Source organism: Rhipicephalus microplus, chromosome 9 (genome assembly GCF_043290135.1).
Source record: "Rhipicephalus microplus isolate Deutch F79 chromosome 9, USDA_Rmic, whole genome shotgun sequence".
Taxonomy (NCBI): domain Eukaryota; kingdom Metazoa; phylum Arthropoda; class Arachnida; order Ixodida; family Ixodidae; genus Rhipicephalus; species Rhipicephalus microplus.
The window spans coordinates 109209968-109232309 of NC_134708.1; the positions used below are offsets into that span (position 1 = coordinate 109209968).

Sequence of the window (22342 nt, forward strand, 5' to 3'; positions counted from 1 at the left end):
ATTTGAGGCTGTCAAAAACAGGCTAACCAACGTTGATGGCAATCTAAATGAGAGAAACAGAAATATGGATTCGCTCAGCCGGAAGGTAGACGATCTATAAAATAGATCCAGGCGAAATAACCTAATAATAAAAGACATTCGAGAAGAAAGTCGTGAAAGTGATGAAAAAGGTTAATTATGATGTGTTTAGTGCCATTCTTAAACTCAATAGGAAATCAATTGAAAGAATACATCGCCTGGGTAAAAGAACTGATGGTAGAGACTGTCGCATAAACATCCGATTAGCTGACCTCCGAGATAAAACTAAAATCTTCGCTCATTGTTTCATGCGTAAGGGATCGAACATAAGCGTCAGCGAGGATTATTATAAGAGGATATTTAAAATACGAAAAAGTCTTTGGGCGTCTTCGCAGCAGGAGTGGTCAAAGGGAGCAAAGGTTAAACTAATACGCGATGAAATTAAAATCAACAGTGTCCTTTACGTATGGAATGAAGACACGAACGAGCGCTACGAGTGTCGTTCTTGTCAACAGAGTGATTCCGCCTGAATTTAGGAAAAAGAATGCTTCAAAGTATTGAATGTGAATGCTAGAACCGTTTTAAATACGGTAGAGGATGTTGAAACACTAATTTTTGAACATGAACCGTACATTGTGATGATTACGGAGACATGGCTTCATAAAGACATATTAGACAGTGAGATAACACCGAAATCTTAGATTATAGTTAGGAAAGGCCGAAATAGTAGAGGTGAAGGGGTCGTATTGCTGATTCGTGACAATATCGAGTTTACTGTGCTTCCTGTTCTTTATGATATAGAGACAGTGTGGATTAAGGCGGTTTTAAAAAATCGAGTAGTTCACATAGGCGGTTTATATAGGCCACCAAATTCGCCAGTCCAAGTTCTTTCTGGTCTCCGGTGCTTTATTGTCGGCAATATGCAACAATATTATACTTTTCAACCTGCCAGGCATAAACTGGAATGACCACTCTCCCGGAGCGACAGAGATTTCGGATAGTGAAGCACTCTTTGGACAGGCTTTCTGCTTTGGTTTAAGCCAGGTAGTGAACGACTATACAAGAGTCGGCACGCGTAGCTCATCCACCCTCGACCTTATTTTAGTGTCCAATCAATTGTTACCCACACTTCGGGACTGCGAACTCTTTGATGGTATCTCTGATCACAAACTCGTAGCGCTGTCTTTGTTTTGGCCACTGCTGTCAATCATCTTTCAAAATATGTTTTTAACTTTATTATATAAGATATATATAAGATTTAGGGGTACTGGAATAGTTGGAAGACTCCTATGAGTGTTTCTGTGAGTACTATAAGCGTAATCAGAGCCCAGATTATCTCTGGAAATACTTTTCCAATTTGGTAATGTCTTGTATTGAACGCTTTATACCAAAGCGACTTAAGAAGACTAGCGAGGAAGTCCTTAGATAACAAGGGCAATAATTCACTTGAAAAGGAAATTGAAACGAAAACGTAAGAACAACAAAATTAATCCTAGAGTACTAAACCAATCAGCCATTTGTAATTTTGAAAATAATCTTAAATTACTTTTAAAAAATCTAAGCAAAGGTTTTTTGGCAGCACACTCCCGAAATTCTTGAGCGAGGCCCCTAATAAATTTTGGAGACATGTTAACCCATCAGCAAAAGCTCGCTCAATGACTCAGATTGCACAGTTCCCCACCGCTGTGAGTATTAATGAATACTTTGCTTCATTGTTTGCCGATGATAATGGCATTTTGCCGAACATTGTTTCACCGTTTGACAGGCCACCTGTAATTGACTTAGTAATTACGAACAGGGTGTCTTCAACCTCTCGCTCAATTTGAACTAAAAAAAAAAGCCTTGGGCCGGATACTATGCCTAATGAGTTTCTGTACAGATAGCTGAATGAAATTCCAAATATCTTGCATTGTTTTAGGTCTTACCTTCTCCAGGGTTCCTTACCCAAAGATTGGAAAATAGCTTAAGCGATCCCAATTCCTAAAAGCGGTAGTGCTGACAATGTAGCAAATTATCGGCCTGTTTCAACCATCAGTACTTGCTCAAAACTTCTTGAACATATCATTTCGAAGCATATAATAAACTATATGAAATAGCATAACATTTTATCCAACTGCCACCATGGGTTTCGACAGGGTTTGTCTACAACATCCCAATTCATCAAATTAGTCCATGACCTTTCAAAATATATTAACTCACATGCACAGGCGGATATAAATTTCATGGACTTCGCGAAAGCTTTCGACAAAGTGTCTCACTGTAAATTTATATAGGAAAATTGATGTTACGTTCCAAAATACTACCATCACAAAGTGGTTTTCATCCTATTTTCAATTTCGTCAGCAGTTGTGAAAATCAATGGCACTAAGTCTCATGTTTCAGCTGTCAAGTCGGGAGTACACCAAGGCAGTGTCCTTGGCCCACTTCTGTTTCTTTTATTTATAAATGATCTTCCGGATAAAATTGGAGTTTCTATTAGGCTATTTGCAGACGATTGCATCAAATACAATAAAGCCGACACAATAAGTGACCAGATAAAATTACTCGAAAATTGACACAAAATAAAACAAATCGTGTGATGAATGGCAAATGGTGCTGGACCCCTTGAAAACAGTAGTTATGACAGTTACTAGCAAAAAAATATACTTAAATTATACTTATTATTTATTGATTATCATGAACTAAAAAAGTTGACCAACAAAGTACCTTGGTTTGAATTTTACAAGTAATCTCCGCTGGGATCATCACATAGATTATGTGTGCGCAAAAGCCACTAGGGCCCTATGGAGTCTTATCCGCCATTTGCCGTTTGCGACACAAGAAACTAAATGTTTAGCTTACAAAACACTTATTACACCAATAATTAAATGCGCCAAAAATTGTCTCTGATCTATTAACAATTACAAATATATCAAAAATTGAAAAAATCAGCGTTTAGCACTCTGGTTTTAATTTAATAAATATTGATAGACAGATTCCCCATCTCAACTGTGTGCACTAGCGGAGATACCCATGATTCAAGCCAGGACAAAACAGGACAGACCTAAATATCTTTACCTCATTATTAATAACCGTGTTCATATAATGTATGCTGAATATTTCAATATTTTTCGTACTGAAAATTCTAGACATCGCCATTGAATGGTTTTTCGGGCACCTGCTGTTTCCACCGACTGTTTTAAGTATAGCTTTTCCTCAAGAGTTATCAATAAATGGAATTCGTTGAGCGATGAAGCCGTTTCAAACTCATCCATAGATATGTTTTTGAAACACCTAGCGGATATCCTCGTTTGTAATTAATAAGTCTGTATTTGTCTCTGCATGCTCTAGTGCATTCATTGATTAAGTTCTTGGTTGCTTTATTGGTTGCGTTTTTTTGATGACTTCAATCTTATCCTTTAATTTTTTACTTCTGATTATATTTGTTAACTCTGTCCTGTTTTTGAAAGGATCGCTATTTTTTTCATGTACTTTTTTTCCAATCCTGTAATAGCCCTATGCAAGGGCTGACAGTGTCCGTAAATAATAAATAAATGAATAAAATACAGATGATACGTCGGGTTGACGTCAACTGAATACTCAAGCGCCATCCACAGAAGTTGGTCTACATAGCACAGTCAGGGCTACCACACTCGCAAGCACATTACATACGAGCTTGCCGCTTCTGGTGTTGGTAATACCCATGTATCGGTTGGCATCGTTATGCATCTGGAACAACTGGTTATTCAAAACATCTGCGACTGTTCAACACTTTTAACATATCTGTTCAACATATCTGCAGATAACAATAGCATCCCACATTTAGCATGATTTTGTAACGTTTCTCTATAATGGCACAACCTTCTCCACTCCACAGGTTCACGAAAATACAACTTTACTATAACGAAGAAAATATTATAAGTCCAACATTTGATTCTTGTTTCTACCCTGAAAAGTTCAGTTTGGCGACATTTTCAGCGATTGCTTATGCTCGTGTTTTTTTTGTAGGCTGAGTGTGATCTTGCTTGCTTGCTTGTTTCTCAGGGGTGGCTTACCAGTGAAGTCAATTGAAGCGAAGTTGCTTGAATCTGTGGCAAAAACCCACGCCGATGGATTGACCAAAAACCAGATAGTGTTTATAAAACAATTCTTTATTAAAATAGAGGATTGGCCAATTCAAGAGAAAGAAGTTGAAACAGGATGAATTTTTTAATGAAACAATAAACTATGTTGAAATAAAAACAATGAAGTGGCATTTTGAATGCAAAAAGTAATTTCAAAACGTAAAATAAGACTACAGGGCAGATTTATTTCAAAAATTAAACCTCTTTGAACCTTTGACGAACTCCTAAAATGCGTCTGTAATCTTCCGTTACCGTGATCAAGAGACAAAGCCCCATTTCGCGATTTGAACCTATTCTGAGTAGGTGGAAAACGGCACCCGAAGTGTTTTTGCGTAAGGTAGAGTATCTATTACAGAATATGAGATAATTCTCGGTAGGCTCATTTGCTCCACAAAAAGAACAATGACGGCAGGCTGGCAGATCAGCTCTGTGTAAATACAAATTTGGCTGCAGTGTTGGATAACACAGGGTAGTGAGTGGGACTTCTATCGCTCGAGTTTGAAATGTTTTACTATTTCATTGACACATGAAGTGATTGAATTCTAGTGTGGCCGTTATTTAGGGTGCCGAAAATTCTTCTAACAATAGTTTCCTTTCTAATCTAGCACCTATTACGAATTTGGATACCGGTAAAACCTAAATAAGAGTTTAAATAAAAGAAAACTTTGCCACCGCACCTGCAAGTTCACCCATAATAGGCCCTTAAGTCCTGCAACCCTGACTGATTCGGTCAAAGTTATATGAGGGGGAACAAAAACTTTGAAAGCACCAAGAGCATGCGAGTTATTTGCAGTAAGGAAGGTACAGAAAGATAGTCAATACTTCTCCTAATAAAAGACACCTAAATAGCCTGGGTCACCACTTGTCGGCGGCTCGGCTTAGCGAAGGCAAGGCGTTTGTGTTCAACTGCTTGATATCGCAGAGTAGATCGACATTCATTCAAAAGTAAATGAAGGTTTGGAGAGTGGCTATGGAGGCTCCCTAGTGTCCGGCAACTGTATCGATACCAATGGAAAGCTCAACAACCCCAAGGCGACGGGATTGAAAGGAATGGCAGTTGGTCGCTGTACTTTTTTTTCTGTTTGGATACCATCTAGACGGATCATTACACAAAGTACCACCCGCAAAAAATATTGTGACGGAATGAGGTCTAGGCTTACAGGATAGCGTCCACCGAGAATCGGCAGCCGAACAAGATGTCTGAGTTGCCTCTCACGCAAGCGCCTAACGCACAGGCGTCTTCTTCATCTTCGCTAAGTGCCACGCTTGCTCTTGTCGATGATGCACCGTAACATCACTCCCCTGTGGCGGAAGCGCCGTCACGGCGCTTAGTACGGCGGTGACGAACGAGGAGGGTGATACGGTTTGAGTCTGGAAACGTGTACAACGTCTGTCTGCAGTGAGGGGGTCGAGGAGGCATTGTTTAGGGGTGCGATCTCGTAGCTCACGTCACTAAGTTGGCAGTGTGATAGTAGCTTCTCTGATAAGCCGACTTGGCGGTTTGGTGTCCAGAGAAGTACCAGAGACCCCGGCGAGAAGTGCACGCTTTGGTGGCGACTGTCATAGCGGTCTTTTTGGTGTGCTTGCGACAAGTGCAGCCGACCGCGGGCAAGCTGAGGGGCTGCATGGGCTCGAGAAGCGAGATCGCTGGCGTACTCAGTAGACAAGGGGGCAGCCGAAGGAAGGAGCGTGTCAAATGATAATGCTGGATTTCGGCCAAATAGCAAATAAAACAGCGAATAACTATCTGTGTCGTGCCGTGAAGAAATGTACGCGAACGTGACGAAGGGGAGTGCTTTGTCGCAGTCACGGTGATCTGGCGAAACGTACATTGACAGCATCTGCGTCAGCGTTCGGTTCAGACGCTCGGTCAATCCATTTGTCTGTGGATGATAAGCGGGGGTAAGCTTGTGCTCAGTGGAGCAGGTGCGGAGAATGTCATCCAGAACACGTGAAAGAAAGTACTTTCCTCGATCAGTAAGCAGCTGCCGCGGAGCGCCGTGATGAAGAATGACTTAATACAAGAGAAAGTCAGCGACGTCAGTGGAACAGCTTGTCGGCAGTGCTTTAGTGATGGCAAAGCGTGTGGCGTAGTCTGTGGCGACTGCAACCCATCTATTTCCGGAGGTGGACGTAGGAAACGGGACCAACAGGTCAAGGCCAACACGAAAGAATGGTTCCGTCGGTATGTCAATGGGCTGTAGGAGGGCAGACGGGAGCACAGAGGGGCGCTTGCGGCGTTGGCAGCGGTCGCAAGAAGTGACGTAGCGAACCACAGAACGATACAGTCCAGGCCAGAAAAAGCGACATCGCACACAATCGTAGGTACGAGAGACGCCTAGGTGACCGGCTGTAGGTACGTCATGTATTTGTTCGAGAACGCTGCTACGCAGGTGATGGGGAAGCACGAGTAGTAATTCCGGGTCATCAGCCTTGAAGCTGCGACGGTACAGAATGTTGTCGTACAGTTCGAACAGGCGAACGAAAGGGTCTGTTGGAGCAGAGGTCAGACGCTCGATGATGGAGTGTAATGACGGTTGACGTCGTTGTTTGGTGGAGATATCACCCAAAGCGTGGATGGAGAGAACGCAGGGGTCTGAATCAAGGTCTGTAAAGTCGAGTGTTTCAACCGGATAACCTGACAAACAGTCTGCGTCTGTGCGCAGGCGTCCCGACTTGTAGTGAACCACGAATGAGTATTCTTGCAGACGGAGCGCCCAGCGACCAAGACGTCCAGATGGGTCCTTTAGCGATGACAGCCAGCAAAGAGCGTGATGGTCTGTAACAACGGAAAAAGTTCGGCCATACAGGTAAGACCTGAATTCCGCCACGGCCCACACTAAAGCTAGGCATTCACGCTCAGTGATGCAGAACTTCCGTTCGGCAGGTGAAAGAAGACGACTGGCGTAAGCAATCACGCGGTCCTTACCGTGTTGTCGTTGGCCAAGGACCGCTCCAATTCCATGGCCACTGGCATCGGTCCGAAGCTCTGTAGGTGATGCAGGGTCGAAATGGGCCAGTATTGGTGGCATAGTTAGCAGACGGATAAAAGCCGAAAAGGCGTCCGCTTGCTCTATATGCCATGCGAAGGGAACGTCCTTCTTTAAGAGATCAGTAAGCGGTCGAGCGATGTCGGCGAAGTTGCGGACAAATCGACGAAAATAGGAACATAGCCCTACAAAACTTCGGACGTCCTTGGTTGAGCGTGGTTCAGTAAATTGTTGGGCCAAGTATGATGATTTGGCGACGTCCAAATTGGCATTTTGCAGAATTCAGCTGGAGAGCAGCTCTTTGAAAATTATCCAGAACGGCTGACAGACGTGCTATATGGCTGTCAAAGGTAGGTGAAAAGACGATGACACCGTCCAAGTAACATAAGCAGATGGACCATCTATATCCTCAGAGAAGGGAGTCCATCATGCGCTCGAACTTTGCCGGCGCATTACACAGTCCAAACGGCATGACTTTGAACTGATAGAGGCCGTCAGGCGTAACGAACGTGGTTTTTTCACGATTCATGTAGTCGACGGAAATTTGCCAATAACCGGACCAAAGGTCGATAGACGAAAAGTATTGGGCACCATGGAGGCAATCGAGGGCGTCATCAATTTGAGGCAAAGGGTAGACATCTTTGTAGGTGACTTTTTTTAAATGGCGATAGTCCACGCAAAAGCGCCAGCTGCCATCCTTGTTCTCAACGAGCACGACTGGGGAGGCCCAGGGGCTGGATGAGGGTTCTATTACGTCTTTAGTATTCATCTTGTCCACTTCATTTGGAATTACTTGGCATTCCTTTTGAGATACGCGATATGGTCGCCGCCGTATAGGACTGGCATCACCAGTGTTGATCCGGTGAGTCACTGCAGTTGTTTGGCTGAGAGGGCAGTGGTCAAAGTAGAAAACGTCTGTATATTATGTTAGCAGACTACGGAGGCTGGCAGCTTGCACTGCAGTGAGGTCGGGAGAAATCATCTTGTTAATGTCATCTGCAGGCAGAGCGTAATTGCGGCCAAGACGGGGGATGTAGTATCGGTGTCCAAACCTGTAAAGTTGCAGCTGTCAAGTGGAGATAGGGTGGCCAAAGACATGTCTTGCGGAATAACTTGAGTCAAGAGACTCACGTTGAGTAGTGGTATAACCACTGTATTATTAGCGATGGCGGCAATAGTGTGAGCAAGGGCGACGTCTCAGGCCATCAGTACGTCGACTATAGGAGTGACGAGGTAGTCACCATCGGGCACCTGACGTGAGCACGACAAAGTGACATATGTAGCAGCTTGCAGAGGCAAGCGAACGGAGAGAATAGTCAGCTGAAAAAATCGGCAAACTGTGGCAGTTCAAGCTGAAGAGCACCAGTGGCACAATAAATGAGCGTACAATGACGTGACAAGAAGTCCAAACCGAGTATTAGTTCCTGAGAACACATTTAAATGACGGCAAACTGAACTAAAGTAGGATGACCGGCAATGAACACACGGGCCGTGCACATCCCTTGAACATCAGGGGTCCTCCCATCAGCGACACGAAGTTTGTGGGAAGCGGCAGGCGTGAGCACTTTATGTAGGCGTCGGCGAAGGTTCGCGCTCATTACAGAAATGGGCGCTCCAGTATCTATAAGAGCAGAAATAGCCACACCGTCAACGTCAACGTCTAACAAATTTTGTCTCGTCAGAAGCGTCAAGAGAGGATTTGTGGAGAGAGTCGAAAACGCAGCGTCACCTCCGGGCGCTGCACCGTTTAGTTTTCCGGGTAGGCAGGAGCGGTGTTTAATGGGGACGACGGCCTGCGAGTCTGCGGTGAGCGAGACGACTGGCGACGTCCTGGAGGCGAACGCGACTGACGACCATGCGGTGACGGAGATCGGCTGTTGAACCTTCTGTAGTTGTTTTTCGGAGAAGGCTGCGCGGCAGATGCGAAGCGGGTGCTGTCCTGTCGGTAGTGAGGTTGAGATGAAGTCCGAGGTGGCGAGGACCAGCGGTAATTGCAGTAAGTGACGACATGACCGATACGGTGGCAATGAAAACAAATTGGTAGATTGTCGACGCTTCTCCACGCATCAGAGTGGCGAGATCAGGCCGTAAACTGCTGCTCGTGATAGGACGAGGGTGGACGCCATGGAGCTCACTGCGGGCTGGGCAAAGCGCACACCGAGGGAATAGCTATGCTGGCGAGTTCTTGGCGGACGATGGCTTGAACCATGTTAGCAGTGAGTGGGGTCGTGTCACTTGCAGCGGTGTGAGCCGGAGCAGAGGCAATGGCTTCAAGTTCGCGCCGTAGAATTCGGGGCACCTGATCCGATGAATCTAGAGGTGGTGGCTGTGTTCTTGCACGGTCTTCGCAAGACGACGTTGCAGCCGTATTCGGAAGGCGGGTAAACACGCTGTTAATCCGCCGGCTCTTCGCTTGCTCAAAGCGCCGACATTCTTTTATAATGGCGTCCACTGTAGAAAAATTTTTGCAGACGAGGAGGTTGAATGCGTCATCCGCAATCCCCTTAAGAATATGTCCGACCTTGTCAGCCTCCGGCATCTCGGCATTGGCTTTGCGACACAACAATAACACATCTTCTATATAGGAGACGTAAGACTCGGTCGAGGTCTGCGCCCGAGACGCATTTTGTTCGCGGCCGTTTTTCTTCCAATCGGCTTTCCGAACAGGTCCAACATTTTCTCGCTGCACACTGCCCAACTCAGAAGTTCTGTTTCATGGTTCTCATACGACGATTTGGCGGTTCCCCTGAGATAGAATAACAGGTTCGCCAGCATAAGAGTCTGGCCCCATCAGTATCAAGTACTCACACGTTCGTACTCTGCCAGCCAATCTTCAACGTCAACTTCATCTGGATCGCCGGAACCACTGAACGTGCCAGGATCCCGGGGGGGTTCGAGCACAAAGGTTGTGGTCGCAGAATGAGATGTAGTTACCACATCATCTCCGGCCGCAGGAACACCAGGAGCAGATGCAGACGCCGTACTCTCCGTCATCGTTGTGGAATGACCCTTCAAACGTCGGCCGCTGCGAAGTTCCGTTGCGAGGCGGTTGCCCAGCACTTCCACCAAATGTGACGGGGCGAGGTCTTGGCTTACAGGATAGCATCCACCGAGAATCGGTAGCCGAACAAGATGTCTGAGTTGCCTCTCACGCAAGCGCCTAACGCACACGCGTCTTCTTCATCTTCGCTAAGTGCCACGCTTGCTCCTGTCCATGATGCACCGTAACAATATGGTTATGCTAAGACTGCAGCTTTTATTTTTTAGCATCACCTAATAGGTTATTTTGTTTATTGCAGGTTGTTTGACAGACAATTCAACCAATTCATCATTGACACTTTGGTTCATTTATACCACTAAAATTTATCACAGCTGAGGGCACAATAAAAAAAAGTATAATGCAGTGTGACAGATTGAGAAAATATTGGCGTTCGTTCAGTACTTTCAGTTATATTGGTTTATTTTTTCGAGTACGCTAAGGGGCCGATATGGCACTAGGCATGAAGGGGGGGATACAAACAAGCAAGTCTGATCTCAAAAAGGGGCGCTAAATATCCAGGTCGGAAATAATAGAGAAACAAAAAAGTAATAATAATTAACGTGTCATTTGTGTTACACTATTTTTAGTACCGTTATTCTCTTCTATGCTTTCCAGCAATGCACACAACAATATATGAAAAGTTGTTTTATACGATGAAATATATTTATGAGGAAGCAACGAAAGGAACAGGAAATATACGAAAGGCAAAACACAACTGTAGTGATAATGTCGCATAATGCAGTAATGAAATCGTTAGTTCCACATATTCTCGTTTCCTCGAGTTAGGCTCTGGTTTCGAGAAATGAAACTTTCTCACCTTCTCTTTTATAACTGCTTCTTCAACGTCTGCAATTAAAGCTAGCCCATTGTGAACAAAGCGCAGCGCATGAAGGGCGCCTCAGTAGCTAAAAGAAAGCCAGCTGAAGATCATACGCAAGGTAAATTAATTATACTCAGTAAATAAGTCGACATAGACACTTGAGAGCCATTACTGATAAAGGCATTCTGCGCAGGCGCTGAAGTGTGCATCAGATGCAGCCTACTCACATGTCTCGATTGACCTGATGAACGTACCACGGGCACCGATGTGTAAAAACGCTGCCCTGTTTTAAAGGGCCACTCCCTAGGCTCTCAAAATGCGAAAAGAACGAGCACAAAATTCTCTCCTGACATTTCTTCTCCAACCTTGTGCGCTTATGTGACGCAGACAGTATTTCCCATGACATCTATAGCGTACACACTCTCGATTAATCTATACAGGCGAAATATCAAATGTGATTAGTCTCCTGCACTGCTTTTCAATGCAGCCGCCCATCCGTTCTTCCTTGTCGCGCATGAATACCATGCATGATAAACCTATCACACTTTATTTGGTGTGTTTAAAACTCCGCAATCGGCGATACGAGCGCGTAAACGAGAAGCGCGAAATCCTGATAGGCTCTTGCGCTTAGCGCTGACATTGCTCACGAGATTTTAAGAATTAATGGGTGAGGAGGATGCATCGCGTGTGCGAAGGGTAGCGAAGGAGAGGAGAAACCCCCTCCCATCGTCTTTGAACGTGAGGTGGTGAGCAGCCCTTGAAGAGTGTGACCACACTGCTTGCGCCGAAAAAAGGTGTGTGTGCACGCAGAACGTGAATAGAACATATATTGAGAATAAAATGAAGTAAGTGCGCGTACACCGTAAGTACTTCGTGACACCTCGACACTTTCAGACGGTACCAACGAGTCACGAAACGTGCTGACGCAACTCTGAAGTCGAGTGAACTGATTCAGTGTCCCCAGGTAAGACGCGCTGTAGGTGACACAATCGTGTTTGAAGGCCCCGAAGTATTGAAATAAAGGCGTGTCATTGCAAGGGCCAGCGTTTGTCTTCGGTGTGGGTGGTTCCGGTGGCTTGGCCTTTCCAGCGAGCACTGCACAACAGAAAACAATCTGTTTCAAAATGGCACTGCTAAGCTTCAAACATGAGCGAATGTTCATCTTTGTGTGAAAGTGCCACTTGCACGTGGCCTACACATGCGAGTTTAAGCATGCTGTTTACATGAGTAATCGTGTTAGTTGGCTGTTCGGTGATCTTGTTGCGCAAGTGAGAGCTCAAGAAACAAACAATCTTAATTTCAACCGAAAAAAAATCTTTTTGCTCTGGTTACAGTAGCGCAAAAGCGTCCTTTATGGCATTGTGAGTGATGGCTGGCCATGAGACACTGACGATAATGAATGGGCTGAATGATTGGGTTGACCCGTCGATTCGCACCACTTATTACTGTCGGTCACATTATCATGCGATTTCGTGCGTTAAAAACGATTTCACGCAGTACGCAGTACCCCAGATGACATCCCACCAGTAATGACAGTAGAAGTGAGGAATGCCTTGGGAGGAAGGCAGATAGCAAAGCTGCTGGTGAGGGTCAGGCTACATAAAATCTGGTGAAAGACGCAGGAGAGATTGTGTTAGAGCACCTGATGGGGAGGGTGTCTTCGAGAAATGCTAATATAATCTTAATCCATAAAAAAGGGGATGGGAAGAACTCGAAGAATTACAGGCCTATCAACTTGCTCTTCATCGTAGACAAGCTATTTGCTAAGGAAATTCCTCACACATTTAAGACAACAATGGAACTCAATCCACCAAAGAATCAAGCAGCATTTCGTACAGCATACTCAGTTATCGACGACATTCATGCTATCAATCAGGTGATATAGAAATGCTCAGAATACATTCAACCAATACACATAGCCTTCAAAAATTACGAAAAGGCATTTGATTCAATCCGTAGTCATGCAGACACTGTGGAATCAGGGCGTCGACAAAGCATATATAAACATCTTGAAAGAAATTTACACCGGATCAACTGCTAGTATAGTGCTCCATAAATAATGCAACAGAAGACCAGTCAAGAAAAGTGAAATAGAAGGGGATACAATCTCCTTAATGCTGTTTACTGCGTGCTTACAAGAGGTTTCGAATGCCTACAATAAGAAGAGTTAGGCGTAAGAGTTAATGGAGAGTATAACGTAGTAACATGCGCTTTGCTGATGAGATTGCATTGCTGAGTAAATCAAAGGACTAAATTAAATTAATGACTGCTCAATTAGTCAAGGACAACAAAAAGGTTGGTCTTAAGATTAATCTTCAGAAAACAAAATATTGCTACGTGCCAGTGCATGGAGCTGAAGAAGACAAAGCAGATAGACTGGCGCGAGGTAATCTGTGTGGCTGGCCCTGCTCGCCTAACCGGCTGTAAATACATCAATGACTACCCGTCTGAGTCCGTCTCCTTCCCGTAACATATTTGGTGGAGTTGTGCGATCCCCATCCTCGCCACGGAACTCCAAAGCGGACACTCCCTCGCGGCTTACAACATGACCACTCAAGACTCGGCTACATCCTCTCCGGTCACTCCCCCTTCTGCCCGACCTGTCAACCCAGCGCCCGCAACAACTTTCGTGACGCTTCCCGCGCTCGAAGACCCCGGCGTGTTCTCGGGCAGCGAGGGTTCGGATGTCGACCAGTGGCTACGCCTCTACGAACGCGTCAGCGCCACTTACAGGTGGGATCCCACTCTTATGCTCGCAAACGTCATCTTTTATCTCGACGGAACCCCTCGTATTTGGTTTGATAACCACGAGCATGACATAAAAGCTGGGTCAGCTTCAAGGCCAAGATTCGTGAGCTTTTTGACAACATCTCTGGCCGTCGTGAAGCTGCGAGAAATGAGCTGTAGACTCGCGCACAATATTCCACGGAGCCCTACATCGGTTATATTCAGGCTGTCCTTTCACTATGCCGCCAAGCTGATGAAATTATGTCTGAACCTGAAAAAGTTGCACATATCCTGAAGGGTATCGCCGACGATGCGTTCAACTTGTTGGTATTCAACATTGTGTCATCTGTTGATGCGATCATTCAAGAATGCCGCCAGTTCCAACAAGCTAAAAGGAGACGCATCTCCTATCAGTTCCAGTGCCTCCCGAACACCACTGCGACGTCCTCGTGTCTCGACACATATCATCCACCAGACACCTGTGACAACTTGACGCGAATCGTCAGGCGGGAGCTTGAAGCGGCTGCTCCAGCTAAGGTGGGACCAACGTCCCCTGATCCCTCTCCACCAATTACGTTGCCTCTCATTCAAGCAGTCGTCCGGCAGGAAATCGCCAGCTTGGCAATTCACTCTATCTCACCGCCTCCCCGCACCAACTACCAGCTCCGATACACGCCTGCACGTCCCTTCCCGACCGGCTCTCCCTCAACGTTCCGTAATCCGTCCGCATGGGGAACACACGATGACAAGCCGATATGCTTCTCGTGTCACAGAATCGGGCACATTTCTCGCCATTTCACAAGTCGCTGGGGTCCTCCTGCGCAACCGTCCTCTCGTCCCTTCTATGCCTATCGCCATGAGACGTCCTGCCTATCGCCACGAGACCAGCCGCGAGCATTTTGCCCAGGAATCTGCTTCTGAACACCGCTACTCCCGCTCTCCATCTCCCCAACGTCGCCAGTCTCGTTCTCGACAGCCCCGCTGACCATCTTCCCCCGCCTTCTCACGAGGTTCCCCGACGAAAAACTAAGCGTTGCAGCCTTCGGAGGTGGCGCTGTGTCGCTCAGACTGACCGAAAATCCTCTTTTGACGATACCGATAAAACGGAACCTCATAGACGTACAAGTAGACGGCGTACATGTCACTGCTCTTGTTGACACCGGCACCCAACTTTCCGTGATGACGAGTGATTTTCGCCGCAAGCTCAAGAAGGTTCTTACACCTGCGACCACTCAGTTCATCCGTGTTGCGGATGGTCGAATAGGATCTATCGTTGGAATGTGCTCCACTCGTGTGAGCATTGCAGATCGACACACAGTTGTTCTCTTCACCGTCCTTGAATAGTGCCCCCACGACGTAATCTTAGGCCTCGACTTCCTGTCCGCGCATTCTGCCCTCATAGACTGTTCGACCAGTACGCTCTGTCTACACTCGCCCGCAACAAAACCTCTTACACAATGGCCGAGTCGCCTCTGCACAACGGGACACGCACGCCTCCCTCCACGGACACTGACCTACGTAGAGTTCGTCTGAATACCAACAGTTCCCGACGGTGACTATGTTCTGACCCCTGTCACCGATGTCCTCATAAGCCGTGGCATTACATTACCGCATGCCATTCTGTCCGTCGCAGGAAATTCTACGTGCCTCCCAGTTGTCAACTTGAGCTTGACACCTCAAGTTCTCCACAAGGGATCTCTTTGGCGTTGCTCTGCACCTTAGAAGACAATGCGGTAGATGTTTTCGCGATGGCCGCCCCTTCTGACCCCCACGCTCAACATCAATCTGCCACTTGCTCCGACAGCGCTATTACTTCGATGATCGCTTCCAACTTAACGCCGCTGCAGACTGATGAGCTCCACCGGGTTCTGCTGTCCTACATCGACGTTTTTGACATCAGCGGCCGTACGTTGGGGTAAGCTACCGGTATGAGCCACCGCATAATTACTGGTATGAGCATCCTATTCATAGGCGTCCATGTCGGGTGTCGGTGGCCGAGCGTCACATCATCCAAAGTGAGGTCGACAAAATGCTCGCCAAGGACATCATTGAGCCATCCTGCAGTACTTGGGCTTCTCCTGTAGTGCTAGTCCGCAAGAAAGACGGTTCATAATGTTTCTGCGTGAATTAACGACACCTAAACAAAATTACCAAAAAAAGACGTCTACCCTCTGCCACGAATAGATGATGCGCTTCATTGCCTCTATGGGTCCCACTATTTATCCTACATAGACCTTCGTTCCGGCTACTGGCAGTTAGAGGTAGTTGAAATGGACCATGAAAAGACGGCATTCATCACCCCCGATGGCCTATATCAGTTCAAGGTCATGCCCTTCGGCCTTTGTAATGCTCCAGCCACCTTCGAACGAATTATGGACTCCCTGCTCAGAGGATTCAAATGGTCCACCTGTTTGTGCTACTTGGACGACGTCATCGTCTTTTCACCAACATTTGACACTCACATAGAGCGCCTCTCAGCCATCCTGGGAATCTTCCGTCGCGCTGGCCTGCAGTTCAACTCGTACGAATGTCACTTTGAATGCCATCAAATCACAGTGATTGGCCATTTAGTAGACGCCAACGGTGTACAACCAGACCCGGCAAAAATCAGCGCCGTGAAAAACTTTCCCATACCACGATCTGCGAAGGGTGTACGCAGCTTTATCGGACTATGCTCCTACTTCCGACGCTTCGTGAAAAATTTGGCGCACATAGCGAGGCCGCTTACGCAGCTCCTCAAGAAAGAAGTCCCGTTTTCATGGGGCTCCGAAGAGGCTTCTGCGTTCTCGACTCTCGTCGCTCTTCTCACTACCCCTCCGATTCTGGCACACTTCAACCCTGCTGCCCCTACGGAAATCCATACAGATGCAAGTGGGCATGGCATTGGTGCAGTGCTGGCTCAGAAACAACATGGCCATGATTGCGTTATTGCATATGCCAGCCGCCTCCTATCTGCCTCTGAACGTAACTATTCGATAACAGAGCATGAGTGCTTGGCTTTTGTATAGGCGGTGGCGAAATTTCGACCTTATCTATACGGACGCCCATTTTCGGTAGTTACCGACCACCACGCACTCTGCTGGCTCAACTCTCTGAAAGATCCATCAGGCCGCCTTGGTCGCTGGGCTTTGCGCCTGCAAAAGTTTTCCTATTCGGTGGTATACAAATCTGGCCACCTACACCATGATGCCGATTGCCTCTCCCGCTGCCCTGTCGACGATCCTGAGGACACTGACTAGCCCAAGGAGAACTCTATCTTGTCAGTGTCCGACTTCCTTAATATTGGGGAAGAACAGAAGCGTGATCCAGAGCTGCTTGACATCATCAGCCGTATGGAATCCTCCACAAATGATGCTTCCGTCCGCTACTTCGTCATTCAAAAGGGTGTGCTATACCATCGCAATTTCCGACCATACGGGCCCGACCTTCTCATTGTTGTGCCTAAGCATTTGCGCCGGTGTGTTCTCACCGAACTTCACGACGCTCCCACGGCTGGACACCCTGGCGTATCCCGCACGTACGAGCGCGTCCAGCGCTGTTTTTTCTAGCCAGGCCTTGCTCGTTCGGTATGCCGATACGTTGCCACGTGTGACCTATGCCAACGTCGTAAAACACCGTCACTGCTACCCGCTGGCCATCTTCAACCAATTGACATACCCGCGGAACCATTTTACCATGTTGGGTTAGACCTGCTTGGTCCTTTTCTAACATCAACATTGGAAAACAAATGGATAGCCGTTATTACAGAATACGCTACACGCTACGCTATTACGCGAGCTCTACCGACCAGCTGTGCGACTGACGTCGCTGGCTTCTTGTTACGGGACGTTATATTGATTCCCGGTGCTCCGAAACAGCTTCTCACAGACCATGGCCTTACATTTCTATCCCAAGTCATCGCCGAACTTCTGCGTTCTTGTTCTACGCAACACACACTGACAACCGCTTACCACCCTCAAACGGCCTCACGGAACGATTTAACCACACTTTAACAATATGCTCGCTATGTACGTGTCGCCCGACCACCGAGACTGGGACCTTGCCTTACCCTACGCAACTTTCGCGTATAATTCATCCCGTCATGACACAGCGGGCTTTTCGCCGTTCTACTTATTGTACGGAAAGAGAGCCGACTTTACCACTGGGCACAGTCATCTCAGCTCACACCTCGTCCACCAGCGAGTATGCCTGCGACGCGATTGCGCGAGCCGATCATGCCCGTCAGCTCGCTCGCGCTCGGCTGATGGCGTCGAAAACCAACCAATGCCGTTGGTACGATGCGGAACATAGAGACGTACATTTCGCTCCCGGTACCCTCGTTTTACTCTGGTCCCCTCATCGTTGGCCGGGCCTATCTGAAAAACTTCTGTCTCATTACACGGGACCCTACCGTATATTGCGTGAAGTAACACCTGTCACCTACGAGATCAGCCCCATCTGTCCATCATCATCTACTATGCGGCCCAGTGATATCGTACACGTCTGGCGGATCAAGCCCTACAATAATGCGTCAGATAACGACCTTTAAAGCACCGGGACGGTGCCTCCGCGGCCGGGGGTCATGCTACGTGCCAGTGCATGGAGCTGAAGAAGACGAAGCAGATAGACTGGCACGAGCTAATCTGTGTGGCTGGCGCTGCTCGCCTAACCGGCTGTAAATACATCGGTGACGACCCCTCTGAATCAGTCTCCTTCCCGTAACAATATATGTACAACAACCTCGGAAGTGAACAGCGCTTCGAGACCAGTAGACCTACTAATTAGTAGACCTACTAACGTAAACCTACTATTTCAAGTTGTGAAATAGTAGGTTTACGTAAGTCGGGTAGTAACCACGGAGCCGAACCAAGAGATCGATGCGACTAGAATAATAAAGATAGAGTTCAGCCTATTCAGCAAGCCGTATCAAATCATGACCGGGAGATTACCCCCATCTCTAAAGAGGAAGGTATATAACAGCTGCCCCTTGCCGGGCCTTTTCTCTCAGACCAGAAACCGAGAGAAAGAGGGTTCAATTTAAAGTGAGATCAATGCAGCTAGTAATTTAAAGGAAAATTCTAGGTGTAATAGAGAGAATCATAGGTGTAAGAGAGAAGAAGAGAGCAGGGTGGGTCAGGGAACGAACTGGGGTTTAGTATATCATGTAGTTGAAACTAAGAAGAAGAAATGGACATGGGCCGGACATATAGCAAGTAGACAGGACAACCACTGGTAGTTAAGATTAACGCTGGATTCCGAGAGAAGGCAAGCGGGCGAAGAGAGACAGAAAGTTTGGTGGGTAGATGAGATTAGGAAGTTTGCGGGTATAAAGTGGCAGCAGCAAGCACAAGACCGAGCTGCCTGGCGGAACATGTGAGAGGCTTTTGTCCTACCGTGGACGTAGACAGGCTGTTGGTGATGATGATTGCGCGTTCAAAGCAATAAAAGTAATCAGTGTGATCAACAACAAAAGACTAAGCTACTGAAATATTGTACTTTGTGAGCCACGGAGACGCAAGGTTAGGCGCGCAGTGCAGCAGCCACAGTGAGTCCAGGCTTCTAGTCTATTTCTACGGAAAGCACGCCCTGATTGGAAGCAGCCAGTGACGTGTGTTTAGAAAAAGTAGTTAATAATTTAGAGCACTAGGTGTTCTACTATGGAAGAGCTTTAAACTTCAAAAAATCACACACGTAAAAATGTTTTAGTATGTTTCTAATTTTCTGTGCGTTCATTTCTGCATTCAATACTGCACGCTGTCGAGTGCTATAAAAGGCAATATAAAACGATGTGTTGCAGGAATCCTATATAAAATCTGCTTTATTTCATGCATTTATTTACGGTAATTGTCACCTCATGTGAGGACGAGGCAGGTGAGTGGTGTACTAATTAGGAATTTCACGGGATTCTATGAAAGAGAAAGTTCACAAGTTGATCAACTTTTTTAAATGTTCAAATAATGCAACTGCTCCCGTCAGTGGATGAAGTGATTGTACTCATATAACCAACGCCCTGCACTCTCAAACCTTAAAACGGTATTTTGAATAGAATTTTTATCCTATTAATGCAAATTATCAATGACACAAATGTAGTAATAATAAGATCTAGGTCACTGAACTATGCCAAAACTGTGATTGAGGACAAGGCAACACTGTCAAGGCGTAAAGGTGTTGTTGACGTTAAGTAGAATGCATGAAAGAGGAGGCCGGTGTATTCGAATATGCTATATTAAACTGCTTATAATTGATCTGGAAGCAAAATATTAGGAGAGCTTCTTTTCACCATTGTGGAGCACAAGCTATGCTCTCAAAACGTTAAGAAGGAGAATTACGGCGTGTTTATTTAATATAGATGAACTTTACTGTCTTTCTTTGAACTCCTTGTAGTTCAGAAGTTTAACCGCGTTGTGTAGTTCGCGTTGAAACAAATATGTTAGCTAACTTAAATGAAGTGAGCCTGACAGTGGCTCTCCGCGGTTATTCCTTTTGCTTGTATTACCGCTGTTGGTGAACACCTACAGAAGAACCTGCATTAACAAGTCACAAAAGAAAAAATGAAATCGGGCTAATATATTGCATAATTCAATATAAAATTTCTATACAGTAAAACGACTCTTTCGCAACGTTTATCCTTTAGTTTGTAAGTAAAGCAAAAAAAAAAAACTGGTTCTACGCTTAGAGACTTGTTAGGTCTGTTCTTCAAGTGATGACTGTCCGGTTGGCTGCGAATCTAGCGGTCTAGTTTCTTAATTAAAAAGTAAAGAATAAACTTGGCTGGAGAGTCGTTTCATTGTCATGATTTTATCCAGCCAGACAGATTTCTGTCAAATGAGCTTACCTTTAGAAGTTCTAAATTATTTGCCGTATTTTGGGTCCAAATCAGCATGCACAAAGTCACCTCGCAGTTTTGCTTGTTAATAATGCAATGGTGGCAGAGTCGCGGCAAGATGCAGTGATTTTTTTTTTTGTGTCAGTGTTTATGTTCCCGCCATTTGCCATTTCGGGTGCAGGTTATGTGCCGAGGCAGGCAATGCATGAGAAATAAGGTATTGCTGGAAACTGCACATCATCATTTATGTACGCTGCTGTGCGCAGGGGGGCCCGGTTTTGTTACTTTGCACAAGTTAGGTTACTTTCTTTAAAACTATAGCACAGAAGAACCTCTTTAATATTTGTTTACCTAATGGCTAGTTTCTTGTTGCAGCGACTTCAACCAAATTATCAAAATGATTCAATTTTGGCATTACCAGACGCAAAGCTACAAATTACCATGAAAAAAGTTGCAAATTAAAATGAAGCAGCAGAGGGCCCTTTGAAGCAATACGCGAAGTAAGATGTGTGCATTTTGTGATGGGTGGCCAGCTTTAAACCACGGAATCCTTATGATAGTTGCGAGTTCTGACGCCGATGGCCATGTATGGTGGTAGCATGCCATATTACTGCAATATTACATGCTATCTTGTGAAGCCTGTTTACCGGATGTGTGTGTTTGTAGAACATCAACGTTATTTTCACTGACTTTGAAGCAGAGGGAGTTAGTATTACTGCATTTTCAATCAGAAGCGTGGCTTTGTGGTAGAGAACCTGCTTGCCATGGAAACAGCGTGAGTTCTATTTTTACTCGAGCCCGGACTTCTTTGTTATTCATTTTATTTGAATCATTCGCGAGTTTTCGGTCATGCTCAAGATTACGATTTATCGCTCACAACCTACGAAGCCAACGCCAGAATTTCTTAGAAACGAGCTCTTTAACGCTGTTGCGTTAACATCAACATCTTGTTACGTAGCAGCTAATGATTTTCGAGTGTGTGTTGCCGAAACATGTTGGGCAAGGTGTGTTGCTTGCTCCCAAAACTTAACTTGGTGCTTATATTGTACAAAATGAAAGAGTTTTGGATGTGTGGCTTGAACGGGGCTGAAAACGTTCGCATTGCGCAACATTTCGTAGGCGACCAACAGCTGGACACGGCTTAAAACACGGAACTTTGAAGTGAACCGAAAGCGCTCCGCATTCAAGACGCGCTGTAGTAATCATCAACATTAAAAAGTGGAAATCTAATGAGCTGTCGCGTCATTTATTAGGGTTACGTACCGGCTAAAACTTTACGACATTCATTGCTCGGATTCCGATGTCAAGCCAGAAATGATTGCGGAAGTGACAACAGTTTCATAACGCTTCCGATGCTTTTCCAACTCAGCAAGCACGGCGCCGACAAACCCCCGTCTACTTTATAGGGTACACATTCATCATCGACATCATCATCATCATCATCATAGGTCGCTGCTGAATACGGCCGCTGAAGGACACAGGACCCTCCCACGTTCCGCCAGTCAATTCGGTCATGTGCTTGCTGCCGCCACTTTATACCCGCATACTTCTTAATCTCATCTGCCCACCTAACTTTCTGTCTCACCCTGACCCGCTTGCCTTCACTTGGATTCGAGTTTGTGCTTTTATGAGATATATATGGGCATTTAAACACCAACAGGCACTACGAAAGTGTTCCACATTCGCTGTCATGGCTACTAGAGGCGCTGTCTGGTGCTCGCACGTTTAAATGCAGATATTGTATACCCCATAAGGTGGACGGGGGGAATAGCCACCAAGGGAGCTCAGTTGGTAGCGCATCGCATGTGTTATTTGAAGGTCGAAAGTTCATCCTCTGCC

At 46.0% G+C, this 22342-nt stretch overlaps 1 protein-coding gene across 1 annotated transcript in view; it reads right to left on the reverse strand.

The window, feature by feature from the left end:
• Window positions 1–11492: 11492 nt before the first annotated feature.
• Window positions 11493–22342, reverse strand: part of LOC119164647 (sodium- and chloride-dependent glycine transporter 1) — an 87185-nt gene continuing 76335 nt past the window's right edge. The window contains exon 15 of the mRNA XM_075874526.1: window positions 11493–12066. Coding sequence (XP_075730641.1) covers window positions 12000–12066 — 67 coding nt within the window. The 3' untranslated portion in view covers window positions 11493–11999. The remainder of the gene's footprint in view (window positions 12067–22342) is intronic.